This window comes from Nuphar pumila, chromosome 1 (assembly GCF_984573655.1).
Source record: "Nuphar pumila chromosome 1, dmNupPumi1.hap1.1, whole genome shotgun sequence".
Lineage (NCBI taxonomy): Eukaryota > Viridiplantae > Streptophyta > Magnoliopsida > Nymphaeales > Nymphaeaceae > Nuphar > Nuphar pumila.
Window position 1 is genome coordinate 5920692 of NC_143249.1, and position 15829 is coordinate 5936520.

At 39.5% G+C, this 15829-nt stretch overlaps 1 protein-coding gene across 1 annotated transcript; it reads left to right on the top strand.

Moving 5' to 3' along the window:
- Positions 1 to 2734: 2734 nt before the first annotated feature.
- LOC149847793 (protein TIC 55, chloroplastic-like) lies at positions 2735 to 15109 on the top strand. The gene is made up of 3 exons (XM_090001259.1): positions 2735 to 3239; positions 13619 to 13721; positions 13840 to 15109. The coding sequence occupies exons 1-3, from the start codon at positions 2815 to 2817 to the stop codon at positions 14956 to 14958; spliced, it is 1647 nt and encodes a 548-aa protein (XP_089857385.1). The 5' UTR covers positions 2735 to 2814; the 3' UTR covers positions 14959 to 15109.
- Positions 15110 to 15829: the final 720 nt, after the last annotated feature.

Genomic DNA, 15829 nt, shown 5'->3' on the forward strand with positions numbered 1-15829 from the left:
TATGCTTGGTGTGTTCCTCCCCATGAAGATGAGAATGTTGGGTCACAGTGAAAAACTGACAATTCCGAGGGAAGGGAGAGGAGCAAGGCTAGCATTTTGCATGAACATTGCGGGAGGGGAAGGGTAATGGATTAATGGTGCTGTGTTTATGACAGCAGTAAATGGCCATCTGCTTCTCTTACACATCATTTATGTCTCCCAGACAAGTGGAACATGGGTTGGCTTGTTTGCTGCATCATGAATCAAATCACGCTATTGATTTACTGTTCCATTTTTTTTCTCTTTTTCTAGAATTTGCTTTGGCGCATGAATTATGAACTCAGTTCATAGGCAAGAAAAAAATACTGACACTTGGAAAAATTTGGACCTATGTCACAGATATTGGCGATATTTTGAAAATATGGAAAGTGTTTTACCACAATATTATTCCAATAAAACACTTTCCATATTTTCTGTATCATTCATGTTTTTTTTCATATATATATATATATATCATATTTTTATATATGCTAATATTTTTCTCAGTTTTTCTCGAAAAAAACTGGATTTTTTAAAATATCATAAGATTTTCCTGAGAACGATATTTGTGTCCATGAATTGCACTAACATTCACTAGGGATGGTTCATGACTAAACCCAGGCCTTGCTAGTAAATAAAGACCAATTTTAGAAATATGCAACTTTCTTGTTTTGCAGTTTTCATAATCTTTAGGACATTAATGCCTGCAGGATTAAAACTTAAAAGAATGATTCAGATAATGTCTAAATGAACCTTGCCACTTGATCAACCACAATCAGTGAGGATATCAAGTCTTTGAAAGCAAATCCTTGCACTTGCAAGTGGATAGTTACAAAGATAGGGTCAATGGGTATCTCTGGAAGCCTTTAACAAGCATCATGAGTTCATATATACATGACAGAAAGGTAGCGGATACACTGTGAGCGATCCTGCAGTTTAAGGCAGAGCAGATCAGCACAAAACTACTTCCACTTGTGTGCTTTGGTGCCCATAAGAATGAAATCCGGTGGGCGGGTTTGGATTGCTCTGTATGTCAGAATTTGGCCTGACAGACTTGGTGGACTTTTGTTTGCCTGGCAAACTTATTAACAAGAAAATTATTCTAGTTTTCACCCATTAGGTTTCAATGGTTTTTTTGGCATCAAGTCAAGTCAGTGCTTGGTAGTTTTTCCACCAATTTACACGTCTACACTTGTCCTCTCCTTTATAGAATTGTTTTGAGTATTGAAGGGCACCGATAGTAACACTCAAATGCTTGACCAGGGAATCATGTATGGTATTGCAAAGTCTCACTAGCAGTATATTAAAGTGGAGTTCAATGCAGTGTACAAGTGCACTTGCACAAATATGATTCTGACTGTAGCAACTCCTGCATAACAATTTCTCATACTAAAAAAAAGCCTCTACTGTTAGGGATTTTTTATACTACCTGTTAGTACTAATCCCTAGCTTGGATAAAGTAAGAAAGTTGCTGTCAGTAGCAAATGACCATGAAACTCTGGCCTTATCATATGAATACGAGTCCTAAAGAATGAAGAAACATGACTTGTAAAGCTGCCCAATGTAGTTGGAACAAAGCCAAGCTGTCATTTTGAGGCAATGCAGTAACATTGACCAAATGTGGTGACTACTTTGAAGCAGCAAGAAGCACCATGGAGCTTAAAGTTTTAATTTAAAAATTGGCTTTAACAGATCTGATTTTGGAAAATTATGACGGTGCAATAAGCAGTAAGTACATACTTTTATGGGAAAAGAAAATGTATTTGGATCAAAACACATTTGTGTCCTAAGGCCCTAGCACATGAATGTCTGTCTTGAGTCTGTCCTGAAATATGAAGGACAAGGATGTTGATGGTCATAATGGTTAGCTGCCTTAGTTTTGAAGACATCACTTTGAACAATTATCGATTTTGTGTGAGATTAGGGGTATAAAAGAACTCGGGTCGGATCTAGGCATTACCGAAGATAGGAGTTGGATGTGCATCAACTAAAACCGAATCGTGATCTCACTACCTTAAAATTTGACATTTGCATGTATTCAGATTCAGATTTTGTGCAGACTCCAATTCAAATTCGGGTGACAAACTCTCAATATATCTGATTATTAATTAGATACAACTTTAGCTACTAAATCTGATTAAATGGATTCAGATTTAGTCAGATATCCAACCTGAATCCTAACCGTTTACATCCTTCAGTGAGATATCCATATCCAAATTCATATTTAGGCTACCCTTGTCTGGTCTCGAATATTTTAATGGCAAATTTGCAACTAGAAATATCTTATCCATGGATGCAGACAAAAAACAAATCTCCACATTTTCTAATATTTTACCCTACAAAACCAGAAAAATATAAAATCCTGGAAATGTTTGTACTGTTGGGCCTCTTCCAAAAGTCATAACTGTCTGTTTCCCTGTGAAAAAGTGGTTGCTTCTTTGACCAATAAAACTTAATAACCAGCAAAAAGGCCACAGTGGTACCCCAAACATCAAGTCTCCATCATTTTCTGATGCCACTTTTCCAAAACCACGTTAGTTTTGCCATTTAGGAAAATCTAAGGCTATTTCATGAAAGAAAGACTTCATCACATGGACGTGTCAAATATATACGTAAGTCTTGTTTTCAAAATTTACATCCAGAAAATAGGAAACCGTTCTTCTTTCTATAATTTGGTCACCATTAACTTGTGGCCATGAGTAGCTAGCGTGAGCTGCCAGAACCCCACCACTGGTACGCTCATTTGATCATTCATGGCGACCATTCCACCTCCAACCTTATTCGTTTCCCCCCAAAATGGCATCCTTCTACTCTCTCACTCTCTGCTCTCTTCCCTTCCCTTCTTTCCCCCATAAACCCACTTCATCCCCAGCATTTGTTTCTATCAGAAACACCCATCTTTCTTCTTGTTGTTATTCTTCATGGAACCCAAGAAAGGCAGAGCTGAAAAAGCTTCTGTGTGGCGCAATAGCAGACGTGGACCGTGGTGTCTTTGCCGACAGAGAAGAAGATGTTGTCATTGGTACAGAGGAAAAAAGCTCTTTGGGTGAAGAAGAAAGGGCGGTGAAGTATAACTGGGAAGAAGAGTGGTACCCCCTCTACCTCACTGATCAGGTGCCTGATGATGCCCCCGTGGGCCTCACCGTGTTTGATAGGCAGCTTGTTTTGTATAAAGATGGGAAGGGTACACTTCATTGCTATGAGGATCGTTGCCCACATAGGTATTTTTTTTTAGCTGTTGTTGGTTTACACTGTTTCTGCAAATTTTTTATGTGGGTATTCAGATTTGAGATTTATGTGTTTGAAATTTTAAAATTAGATTTATGGGTTTTGTTCCTCTTTTGATAAATTGATAGTACAAAACTGATACATGACATGGTTGCCAGTTTGCTAGTGTTTACCTTGAGGTATGTTTTGTTGTTTTCATGTAAAATCATGAGATTTTTTTTTTTAATTTGGGAATAGTCTAACTATAGACTTGATGAAGAAAAATCACACACACGACACCAAGAATTTTTAACGTGGTTCGGTGTGGCTAGCACCTATGTCCACTAAGACAGACACCACTCCATAAACCTCATGAGTGGACCTTACCACTATATATAATATTTTACATTGTGTTAGGAGTTTTACATCACATTTTCACCAACTCCTAACGTTAACCATAGGGATAAGATGAGTTTCATTTGAACGACCCATCTGGGTCTCTAGGATTGTCGCCATTTGTGGCTCTCCTTTTCTCATTAGGTCTATCCTCATTTGAGATAACCTGATCATGCCTTCTCTTTGATCTATCCTTAACTTGAGTTTTACCTTGGACTCTATCTTCATTTGAGTGGACTCCTCTTGATGGTAGGACTCTCTTGAAACCATCCTGGATATCTTCATTTGAGTCATTTGAGTGGACTCCTCTTGATCGTAGGGCTCTCTTGAAACCATCCTGGTAGTTTTCTGGATCCGGATAATTAATGAGTCTGGATCATCTTGCTCTCATGCCTCCCTCAAATTGGGCACGGGAGGAACAGAGAGTCCCAGTTTGATTTTGAGATCGACAAGGTGAGCTTGGGGGAGAGCCTTGGTGAAGATATCAGCAATTTCGTTGGAGGAAGTCACAAACTTGGTAACAAGAGTACCCAAAGCCACCTTTTCCTTAACAAAATGATAGTCAATGTCAAAATGCTTCATCTGCCAGTGAAAAAAAGGTTTAACACACGGATTCAGCTATAAGGTCGATGCACCTGCGTCGATACGCCCTAACACACAGGTGCGGACACGGGTGTGGTCACAGGGCGGACACGGTCAACGAAGAGTCGGACACGGTCAATGCACCGGGGTCGAGTCCGTCTACATTTTGGACTCGATCAACTTTGACCGAGTCTATTTTTGTCCATTTTTAAAAATTAATCTGGACTCAGGTCGGGTCCGAATCTGGACCTGACCCGGATCCAAAACAGTCGAGGGGTTGGGGCCTGACCCTCAAGAGGTGCAGGGGGAGGGGAATACCCCCAAATTTCTTTTTACAGAATTCGAGGGTTAGGGTCCTCTCTTATCCGATCTCTGGCAGGCCACCGACGACCACCGTCACCGGTGACCCTCGACCCTCCCTTTTTTCTCCCGTTTCTTGGCCACCCGACGCCAACAGCCATCGACTCTCCCTCCCGCTCGTCATATTCCAGCAGCTGACGCCAACACCCCCTGTGCGCCATCTCCCAACGCTGACGACTCCTCTTTTTCCTACCACCTCTCAGGTAATCTCTCTCTCTCTCCCTCTCGTTGTCTTCTTCTTCTTCTTCTCCCTGTTTGCGCATAGGAGGGGTCGAGCCCCTCCCTGCCATCTCGTTTTCGCAGGGGGAGGGGTCGAGCCCCTCCCCGGTGCCTCATTTTCGCAGGGCAGGGGCTGAGCCCCTCCTTGCTGCCCTATTTCCATAGGGGAGGGGTCGAGCCCCTCTCTACCTCCCCGTTCCTTCTGTACGTAGGAGAGGGATCGCGACCTCCCCTCTGCATCTCTTCCCCTTCCCCTCTTCGTCCTCTCCTTCATTGTCGGTAGGCAAGGCCTGCCGACCCTCCTTATTGCAGGATAGGCTGGGGCTCGACCCCCCCCCCCTTTCCTGCACCCTTTGCTCACAGAGGAGGAGCTCGGCCCCTCCCTACGCCTCTTATTCTACAGAGGAGGGGCTCGACCCCTCCTTGTGTTCAACAAGGGGCTTCGCCTCCCCTTGTTGCTCGTTTGCCCAGCATGGCAGGGGCATCACTCCTATCACATGTGGGTCTTCGGCAGAGGCGATGTCCTTTGCCGATTGGGGTTTTTCAGCAGGGGTGATGCCCTTGAGCACCCTTAGGTAGGCAGGGGCCTCGCCCCTACCTCTTCTCCTTGTCACAGGTAGGTAGGGTAAGGCCCTGCCTCCCTCCATCTCATCCATTAGGGGCTTCGCCCCTACCGCTCAATTTTTTCAACATTGGCAGGAGCGACACCCTTGCTAGTCGCTCTCTCTTCTGCAGTGCAGGCAGGTGCAAAGGGCCCCTGCCCCTTCCTACTTTTTCGATTTTGTGTTCAGTTTTCAGTTTCACTTTCACTTTTCTTTTCAATTTTCAGTTTTTCAGATATAATGGCGAGTTCTAGTGGCAGTGTCAATACAATTGGTTCAAGTTCTAACTCTGAATTAGAAGTTTCTCAACCACTTTGAAGGCTTGTGACAAAAAGGATAAAAGCTAGTGGTAGTGGTGGGAATGTGCAATTTCTTTATAATCTATGTAAGACTGTTTTCACAGGTTCTTATATGCGTGTGAAAGCACATCTTTTGCATATTCGTGGTCTAGGAATTAGGCTGTGTTCTAGGATTGGCAAAAATTTGTTAAAGCAATTAAAGAAAGAACAAAAAGAAACTGAAAATAAGAAAATTACAGAAATAAGAAGCGATTCGATTAATCTACCTTTTGCTATTGCTAGTGATGAACAAGAAGAGCTTTTGAAGAAAAGAAAGATGGAAGGCAATAAAACAATACAAGGGTCATTCAAAAACATGGCAAGAGCAGAAATTGATAAAAAGATTGGTCGATTCTTTTACTCAAGCTCAATTCTTTTTAATGTAGCTAGAAGTCCATACTGGAAAGATATGATTACATTTTTGGCTAATTGTAATTTGAGTGGTTAATAGCCTCCTAGTTCAGAAAAACTAAGAACGAGGAAAAAATAGAATTTAAGACTTGTTAGAGACCCAAAAATTTGCATGGAAACGACATGGAGTGTCTATTGTTTCTGATGGGTGGATTGATATACAAAGGCGACCACTGATAAACTTCATTGCTTACTCACTTAATGAGTCAATCTTTTTAAAGACTGTTGATGCATCTGGGGAGTATAAAGATGTTGAATATTTAAAGAGATTATTTGTCGAAGTGATAAAAGAAGTGGGTGAAGAAAGTATGGTGCAAATCATTACAGACAACGCTCCAGTTTGCCATCGTGCAAGAATGAATTTGGCAAGTGAAGATACATATTCACATATTTTTTGGACTCCTTGTTCAGCACACAGTTTAAATTTGACGCTTAAGAGTATATGCAATCCATCAAAAAATGATGCATATGCACGTGAAATGTGTTTATGGATTGAAGAAATAGAGCATGATGTTCGAAATATTAGAAATTTTGTTGTAAACCATCATCATGCTCTTATCTATATTTAATAGGCATTCTGATCTCAAGTTGCTGAAAGTTGCTGAAACTCGTTTTGCTTCTCTCATTGTTATGATGAAAAGAATTAAGCAACTCAAGAATGCATTGATGATGATGGTGGTTGATCAAGATTGTGATTTTTATCGTACTGAAGCTGATGTTAAGGCTCAAGCTATCAAAAATGCATCTCTGATGATTTTTGGTGGGATAAAATTACATATTTTGTTGAATTTACAGAGCCTATTTGGGAAATATTGATAGAAGTTGACAGAGATGTACCCATGCTTCATAAAATTTATAAAATGCGGGACAATATGATTGAAAAAGTTCAAAGTATCATTTTCAAACATAAGAAGAAAGATGTTGCACTTGATTATTCAGAATTTTACAAACATGTACATTCAGTTTTAGTAAGAAGATGAGATAAAAGCAATACATCTTTGCATTGCATGGCATACTCTCTCAATCCAAAATATTATGCAAAAAAATGGTTGACAGAAGGTCTTGGTCGTGTTTCTCTAAATGAAGATCCTGAGATATCAAGGAATAAAATGATATGTTTGGGAAGACTTTTTAATGATCCTTACATGTTTAAGGTTGTAAATAGTGAGTTTGGAAAATTCTCTACTGGGAGATTTGATTCTTTAGCAACACTTATGGTAAAGGGCCGAAGAAGATTCCTTTAATTTGTAGGCAACATATGGATCAGAGACACCAAATCTGTAATGTCTTGTAATGAAGTTGTTAGCCCAACCTGCTACACCATCGTGTTGTGAAAGAAATTAGAGTACATATGCTCAAATTCACAACATTGAAAGAAACAAACTCACTAGTAAAAGAGCAGAGGATTTTGTTTATGTTCACTTTAATCTACGATTAATTTTTCGTCGTACTAAAGATAAGTATAGGTACTTTTTTTTCTTTTGTATTCAAAGTTCGTGTTTAAATATTTATATTCAAAGTTTGAAGTTAGATACTAAGTTAGTCATACTTTAATGCAGTTGTGGATCATCCAAGTATTGTGATGTAAATCCAGAAGATTTTGACTTGGGGGGAGAACATGATTTGCATACTCTCAACATGGACTACCTCGATCCTGTTCTTCCCTCTAATTCAGACGATGAGACAAATTTATGATAAGTTTTGTTGTTATCACACTCACAAGTTTCTTTATGTGTTATATTTTGGTAAGTTTGTGTTGTTACTTCAATAAAATTACTTTTTTATTTTTGCTTTAAAATTTATAATCTTATTATTGTTATATATATATATATAGTTGTGTCCCCGTGTCCAAAATTTTTGAAATTTGTCCGCACCCATGTCACACCCGTACCTACACCCATGTGATATAGGTTTAATAGTAGTGTGCAAGGCAGAAATATTATCACAAAATAGTGTTGGTGGTTGCCGGAGATAGACACCAAGATCATGAAGTAGGAATGACAACCAAATTAATTCAACAGCCATTGACGCCATAGAACGATATTTTGCTTCAGAGCTGGATCGGGCAACTATAGGCTGTTTCTTTGCACTCCATGAGATGCAATTTTCACCTAAGAAGGTACATAACCCAGATGTGGACCGTCTGGTAATAGGAGAAGGCATATAACTCAAGAGAAGATATGAAGAAGAGCCGAATCCCATGATCTAGTGTACCATGAATGTATTGAAGGATCCACCCTTATTAATACAAAATACAAGACTAATAAATGGTATTTTAAGAACATAATATATAATAAAATACAATAGGGAACTAGGAGACGTGAAGTGATGCATACAGTAACATCGTGAATAGTGACGTGAACAATGACGTGAGTGATATGAATCTGGATCTGACCACCTCAAACCTCACGCTCTAATAGTTCCAAGGTCCCATTGCTTTTCAACTTTGTCTTGTGCACCCATTTACAATATATAACATGCATATATGTAGTTTTAGGAACAAGTTCCCAAGTGTCATTGATGTGTAAAGCATGCATCTCCTTCCTTATAGCATCATTTCAACCATTGTGGGCAAGAGCAACCTTAAGAGTCCTGGGTTCAAGTGGAATAATGAGAGACAAGAAATATTTGGGATTCTGTTTTACGATCCCATCCTTCATGCGAGTTACCATGTGGTGAGTTCCTTGACTAGAGTTTGGATCATTAGAACCCACTGCAAGCTGGCTAGATTCAGTTTCTTTTTTGACCCTCTCATTGGGAACATATAAGATGACAATATTCTCACTATGTTGGGCTGAGTCATGAGGAGAGTCCTCACTAGGTTCAGTCTGGTCACGATTTTCAACATTTTGAGCATCATCACTATTGAATAGCCGAGCTAGCCGACTTTCTTCGTTACCATGATCAGACTCAACATATGGATCATGATCTTCATTCAAAACCTATTTGTCCCACTCCTTAATGCTGACCAACTCATGTGACTGCTTGCTTGAAGAGAAGAGACTGACTGATTTCAAGGAATAATAGATTCGTCAAACACTACATGTCGGGATGTGCATACACATCCAGTAGGAGGGGACATACACTGATACCCTTTATGTTGATCAGTGTAACCCAGAAAAATGCAAGGGAATGTTTTGGGTTCAAATTAATGGTTGACATAATCTTTAAGGTATGGAAAACATCGACATCCAAATACTCTTAGGCAAGAGTAGTCTGGTTTTTTGCGAAAAAGGATCTTGAAGAGAGATTTCATCGCAAGTTTGGGTGTAGGCAGTGTAATGAAATGCACGGAAATAAACACAATGTCCTATAATGGACATTCACACATAGAATGCAAAGATCAAGTCCACAATGGACATACACAAAAGCCAACAATGGCTTGCAAACATAATGTTATAAAAGCAAGAAATGGGCTTCAAGAAGCATTACAATATAAAGGGGTCTACCCCTTTATTTATAGGAAAGAGAGTGAGAGAGAGAGAGAGTGAGAGAAAAAGGGAGGAGTGAGCATTGGGGGGCCCAACAAGGAGTCGTTGGGCCCCCAACGGTCACATTTGTGACCGTTGGGGGTCCAACGACTCTTGGTTGGGACCCCCAATGCAACATGCATTTAATGCATGTACAATAAAAAGAAAAAAAGAAAAATAAAAATAATAAAGGGAAAAAGAAAAAGAAGAAAAACATGGAAAAGATTAAAATGCCCCTATTGGGCAGAATTACAGAAATACCATTGGTTGGGTATGATGGGATATATATATATATATATATATATATATATATATATATATATATATATATAACAGGAAACCGGTTTATGATTCAAGTAGCAGTCAAGAAGGCTTCGACCCAAAACCGAACTGGAGTTTGGGTATGAAACATTATGGTGAGACCCAATTCAGTAATGGTTTCATGATGTCGTTCAACCATATTGTTCTGTTATGGCATTTTGGGTCAACTTTTGTGGTAAAGAATACCATTAACTTTTAGGTAGTCTCTTAAATCATTGTTGTTAAACTGACCATCTTCATCAATTTGAATTTTTTTTCTCTTACAAATTGAGTACGCACCAACTTGTGAAGTTCAATAAATTTAGAGAATAGCTCAGTTTTTTGTCTTAGGGGAAAAAACCAGGCATATCGAGAGCATTCATCAACAAACACTGTATAAAACTTAAATTTTTTATAAGAGATAACAGGAGCAGGACCCTACAAATCACAGTGAATTTTGCCAAAAATTTCTTTGCAATGTTCTTCAACAAGCAAGGAGAGAAGACAACACATTTTTCACATTTGACAGCTAGAACAAATATTATTGCTAACAGGCTTCGATTTTATTGAAATAAAATTGTTTTTAGAAAGAAAATCGACAACTTGAGCATGAGTATGGCCAAGTCGTTGATGCCAAACGTCCCATGTAGTATATCTGAATCTCGAAGAAAAGAATACCTCATTGACACACACTTCTTTATTTAACGATCGATTTAAGCCATAAAGATCCCCTATCCTATTCCTGGTTGCCACCACTTTGTGCGTCCTCTTGTCCTTAATCACAAAACCATCCGATGAGAACTCAAAAACACAGGGCATATAAGAAGTTAACTGTCTCACAGAAACAAGATTTTTCTTAATCTCGGGGACCATAAGAACGTTATTAAGTCTCAGAGATTGAGACTCATTTCTTACTTTGGCAGAACTGACATGCATAATATCAAGATTGGCCTCGTTGCCAACCATTATTTTTTCCAAACCATAGTATTTAGAGATGGATTCGAGGTTATCTGAGTCGGCCGTGATATGAGATGTGACTCCAGTATTTGGGAACCACGTTTGGTCCTGACTATCTGCCAACTTCATAGTCGCTAAGGCCTGGAGAACATCCTCCGCCTGATATATATCATTGAACATTTGCCAGAAATTCAGATCAGTTCAGATCACTCTGATTGAGTTTATTGCAGATCTGGCATAGAACTCATTTTTCCTTGCCAGCATTTTCCCCAGATTGTTTAGAACCTTGGTTCTCGGGTTTGGATCCATCCTTGTTTTGATTGGTCCGACTCCCGGCTTGGCTGGCTTGCATAAAGCCACATCCCTTTGAATTGAATTATTGCCGCCCATTATTGGATTTGAACCATTGATTTTCTGCCCTTTGACTAATGAAGGCAACATTTTGATTGATTACATCCTCAGTAGTATAGATGAATCACATGGTCCCTCTCTCTCTCTTGTTAGAGATCCACGACATCATTATACGATGGTGTTCGTAGTTTGAGCATCGTAGTGACGAAGGCATCATACTCTGAACCTAAGCCATTCAACAGCCAGAAGACCATGGTCTAGTCCTCAATTGGTTTTCCTATGGCAATCAGCTCATCACAAATCTTCTTAAACCATTGAACATAGTCGGCTACAGACTAATTCTATTTCCGATATGATTGAAGTCTTTGAGTTAGAAGCACGTTCTTTTGATACGTGAGCAAAAGCGTTCACCAGGGTGTCACAGACCTCCTTGCAAGTTTGAAGGCCAACCACAAGTTCAAGCACCTCTTCGGACAAGGTGCCAGTGATCCAGCCTCGCAGAAGTTGATTTGACTTCCTCCATGCCACGGATTCGACATTGGGCTCTTCACCATTGTTACTACTAACAGTAGGCGTTGGAGGTGGATGCTCTCCATCGATGAAGCTACCCATGTTTTGGTTCTCGATCAGACCCAACAATTGCATCTGCCAAAGAAGAAAGTTTGAGCGGTTTGACTTTATTGTAACAAAATTTGCTATATTCAAATTAAATGGGTAGGGAAACTTGACAGTGCTCTCGACTGAAGAAGGAGAAGCCTTGACTGCTGACGAATTTCTCTCACCCAGGTCAATGTTCTTTGATACCATAAAGAAAAATCAAACACACGACACCAAGAATTTTTAATGTGGTTCGGTGTGGCTAGCACCAACGTCTACAAAGACAGACACCACTCAATAAACCTCATGAGTGGCCTTACCACTATATATAATATTTTACATTGTGTTAGGAGTTTTACATCACGTTTTCACCAACTCCTAACCATAGGGATAAGATAAGATTCATTTGGACAACCCATTTGGGTCTCTAGGATTGACACCATTTGTGGTTCTCCTTTTCTCATTAGGTCTATCCTCATTTGAGATAACCTGATCATGTGTTCTCTTTGATCTATCCTCAACTTGAGTTTTACCTTGGACTCTATCTTCATTTGAGTGGACTCCTCTTGATGGTAGGACTCTCTTGAAACCATCCTGGATATCTTCATTTGAGTTGACTCCTCTTGATCGTAGGACCTTTTTTAAACCAAAGTTGTAAGTAATTTATCGTTACTCATATTGGTCGGGCCCAAAATAAGATATGTATCATAAAAAATCATAATTTTTTAATAAATTTTTTTTTTAATTCCAAAAAAAAAAACAGAAAAAATAGCATTCTAAAAAAAATTATAACACATGAAATAATGATGAATTTCACAAAATACAACCATAAAATCACATATGAAGCATTTATGTCTTTATGAGTTGCATAAGATATCATCAAACATCAACTATCTCACAAGAACAATGCAAAATATTAAATATCTTGCAATTAAGAACATATCACAAGACTCATACTTTTATATTACATGAACAAAAATATTATGACAATAGTTGCACTCGATTTTCAATTGGTTTTCACTCATGACTTGAGTGCCTCATTGCCTTACTAGATCACCTTATGTCATCTTTGTTGGAGGAGTATAGAGCCTAATTTCTACCTTGATATAAATCCCTAATTTCTGCAGATCCAACTTTGTTATAAGTTGGCAGGGGTTGTAGGAGGTAGCACCCCCTGCATGTAAGGTGGGGGTTTGGGAGCATGAGCCCCAAGGCAGAATTTTTTTAGATGGTAGTTTTGTAATTTTACATATAATAGAGATTTTTTACCTTAACCCACTTCATTGAGTGGAAAATGATGAAAATGTACTCTTACTTGAGCAAACTGCAAAAACCCTCTCCCTTGTGCACAGATCAGCCTCGAGATTGCTCTTACGACTCCTAAGGTGCGTGGATACCTCTCTAATGACCTCTACACAAATGATGAAGTCGACCCTCAAGAGGTCTTTAAAACTCAAAAAATAAAAAACAAGTTTTGACCCTTTTTAAAGTGCATTGAAGGTGTGTCGTACAATACACCCTATATCGTACGATACTGCACGAATTGCATGATACAAGGTTGTATCATACGATACATACAATATAGATACGATATACACTCGCATAGCAATACGAGTGTGTAACATATTGTTTTTCCCATAGTAACGATATGTATCATACGATACAGTAAGATACTTACAATATTGCTTGAAACCATCCTGGACGTTATCTGGATCCGAATCATTAGTATGGGTCTGGATCATCTTCCTTTTGACTTGCTAGTATGAACTACAAAACTTCATTACTAATGCACTCTTTGGAACAATTGCAGATTAGCTAAACTTTCTGAAGGCCAATTAATTGATGGAAGGTTGGAATGCTTATACCATGGCTGGCAGTTTGAAGATGATGGTAAATGCGTAAAGATACCTCAGGTTTACCTTACAGGGAAAATTGATCTATGCTGAAATTCTTATTGAAATACTTACATTACCTTCCTCATTGAACTTTATCAAATATCAGAAGATTCTAATTTTCTATATTTGTGTGTAGCTTCCACCTGGTGCAAAAATTCCCCAAGCTGCGTGTGCCAAAAGCTATGAGCTCAGAGACTCTCAAGGTGTTGTATGGATATGGATGTCAGGTCAAGTGAAACCAGATGACAGCAAACTTCCCTGGTTTGAGTACTTTGCCATGCCTGGTTTTCAACACATTTCTTCCATTCATGAGCTCCCGTATGATCACTCTATACTCCTTGAAAATCTCATGGACCCAGCCCATATCCCGGTTTCACATGACCGCACAGATTTTAGTGCCAGAAGGGAGGATGCTCAGCCATTATCTTTCAAAGTTACCGAGCGAACTGATAGGGGGTTTGCAGGTGAATGGTCAAAATCAAAAGAAACAGAGTACCCAAACATTACGCGATTTGAAGCTCCATGTGTCCTCCAGAATAACAGAGAATTTGTTGATAAGGATGGCAAGAAACGGTACTTCTCGGGACTCTTTCTTTGCTGTCCTGCTGGGCAGGGGAAGTCTCTTCTCGTACTGAGATTCGGGTTCAGTGTACGTTCACCGCTACTGAAGTTGTTTCCACAATGGTACCTCCATCTGAATCAATGCAAAGTTTTCGAACAAGATATGGGTTTTCTTTCATCACAGAATGAGGTTCTTATCAAGGAGAAAGTACCCACAGGTAAATTGTACCTCAATTTAAAATCTTCTGATACTTGGGTTGCTGAGTACAGAAAGTGGATGGATAAAGTGGGTCACGGAATGCCCTATTACTTTGGTCACAGCACTGTCTCACCCCCAAAGAAGCCCGCCGTCGTTGAGCAAGCACCGGCAGGTCTGGTGGCTGGATTATCTGCTTCTTTGCCTGCTAAAGGTGGAGTAGGAACTCTACATTCTCCAAATCCAGCCAACCGATACTTCAGACATGTGGTCCACTGCAAAGAATGCCGCAGTGCTGTGCAAGCTTTCGAATTCTGGAGACGGGCACTCTTAGTTCTAGCTCTTGTTTCGGCTGGCATTGCAGTTCTAGCATCAGGAAGACAGTGGAAAGCCCTTCTTGTACTCTCGACAACCATATTTCTGACTGCAGCATATGGATGTTCTAGTGCACTTGGGCTGATCACAACAAACTTTGTCAGGAACCACAGAAGAATTTAGATTAGAAGTGCATACAATGATCCACAATGGGCTTCTTGGTTTTATTTAAGAGAGATTTCACACTCCAAGTGAGGATGAGACCTGGAAGTGTAATTAATATTTTTGCCATTTCATCTAGTATGATCAATGTGAAAGATTTCGATTTTGTGCATGGTAGTTCTCTTCAAATATGAGTGAGTTTCTTTTGGAGGGCCATCCATATTTGTTATGGTACAGTGCTTTTTCCTTGGAATGACATTTTAATTTGCGTAATTTAGGCATAGTCGGGCTTTTTATCTTGTTTTTTGATATAATTGCTGTAGCAGATTAATTTTCTCCGAGTGACACCGCAATCCCACTGCATCTTCACGAAAGAGTTGTCTGTGACACGAAGCTGAACCTTCATCTCTGCACCCCACAAAGGATTTACAGATTGCACTGTTACATAAAATGCACCAAACCCGACGCAAGCCACCTCAGATATAATATTGGTTGGTATGAGTGTCTTATGACTTCATGAGTTAATCAAAGCTTATTGCATTTTCATCCTGTACTCTCTAATTCTCAGCTATAATATTGTCACTTCTAACCATAATTACTAGAGAAAGAAATGGATATGGGAAACAATGCGTGAAACGGAAGCGGGGAAGGGAGATTAGTTTTGGAAGCAATTGTGACAGCATGTAAGAAACCAAAAAGGAAATGTGGAGGAAACAAGGGAGAAACAAGTGGGAAGCAAAGAGAAATGCAAGGGAAAATAAAAAATATCAATATTGACTTAAAAAATACAAAAAACAAAGAGAAAGTAAGTAGAAAGTGATGAGAATCGAGTGAGAAACGAAAGGGAAGCGAGTGTGAAGCATGACACACCTTGCTTCAAAAGTGCTCTTCC

What these genes read in the sequence shown, in the direction of transcription:
- LOC149847793 (XM_090001259.1), top strand. Translation starts at nt 2,815, where the DNA reads ATGGCATCCTTCTACTCTCTCACTCTCTGCTCTCTTCCCTTCCCTTCT. An exon ending in GAGGATCGTTGCCCACATAG is followed by an intron (nt 3,240 to 13,618) that starts GTATTTTTTTTT and finishes GAACAATTGCAG; the next exon opens with ATTAGCTAAACTTTCTGAAG. An exon ending in AATGCGTAAAGATACCTCAG is followed by an intron (nt 13,722 to 13,839) that starts GTTTACCTTACA and finishes ATTTGTGTGTAG; the next exon opens with CTTCCACCTGGTGCAAAAAT.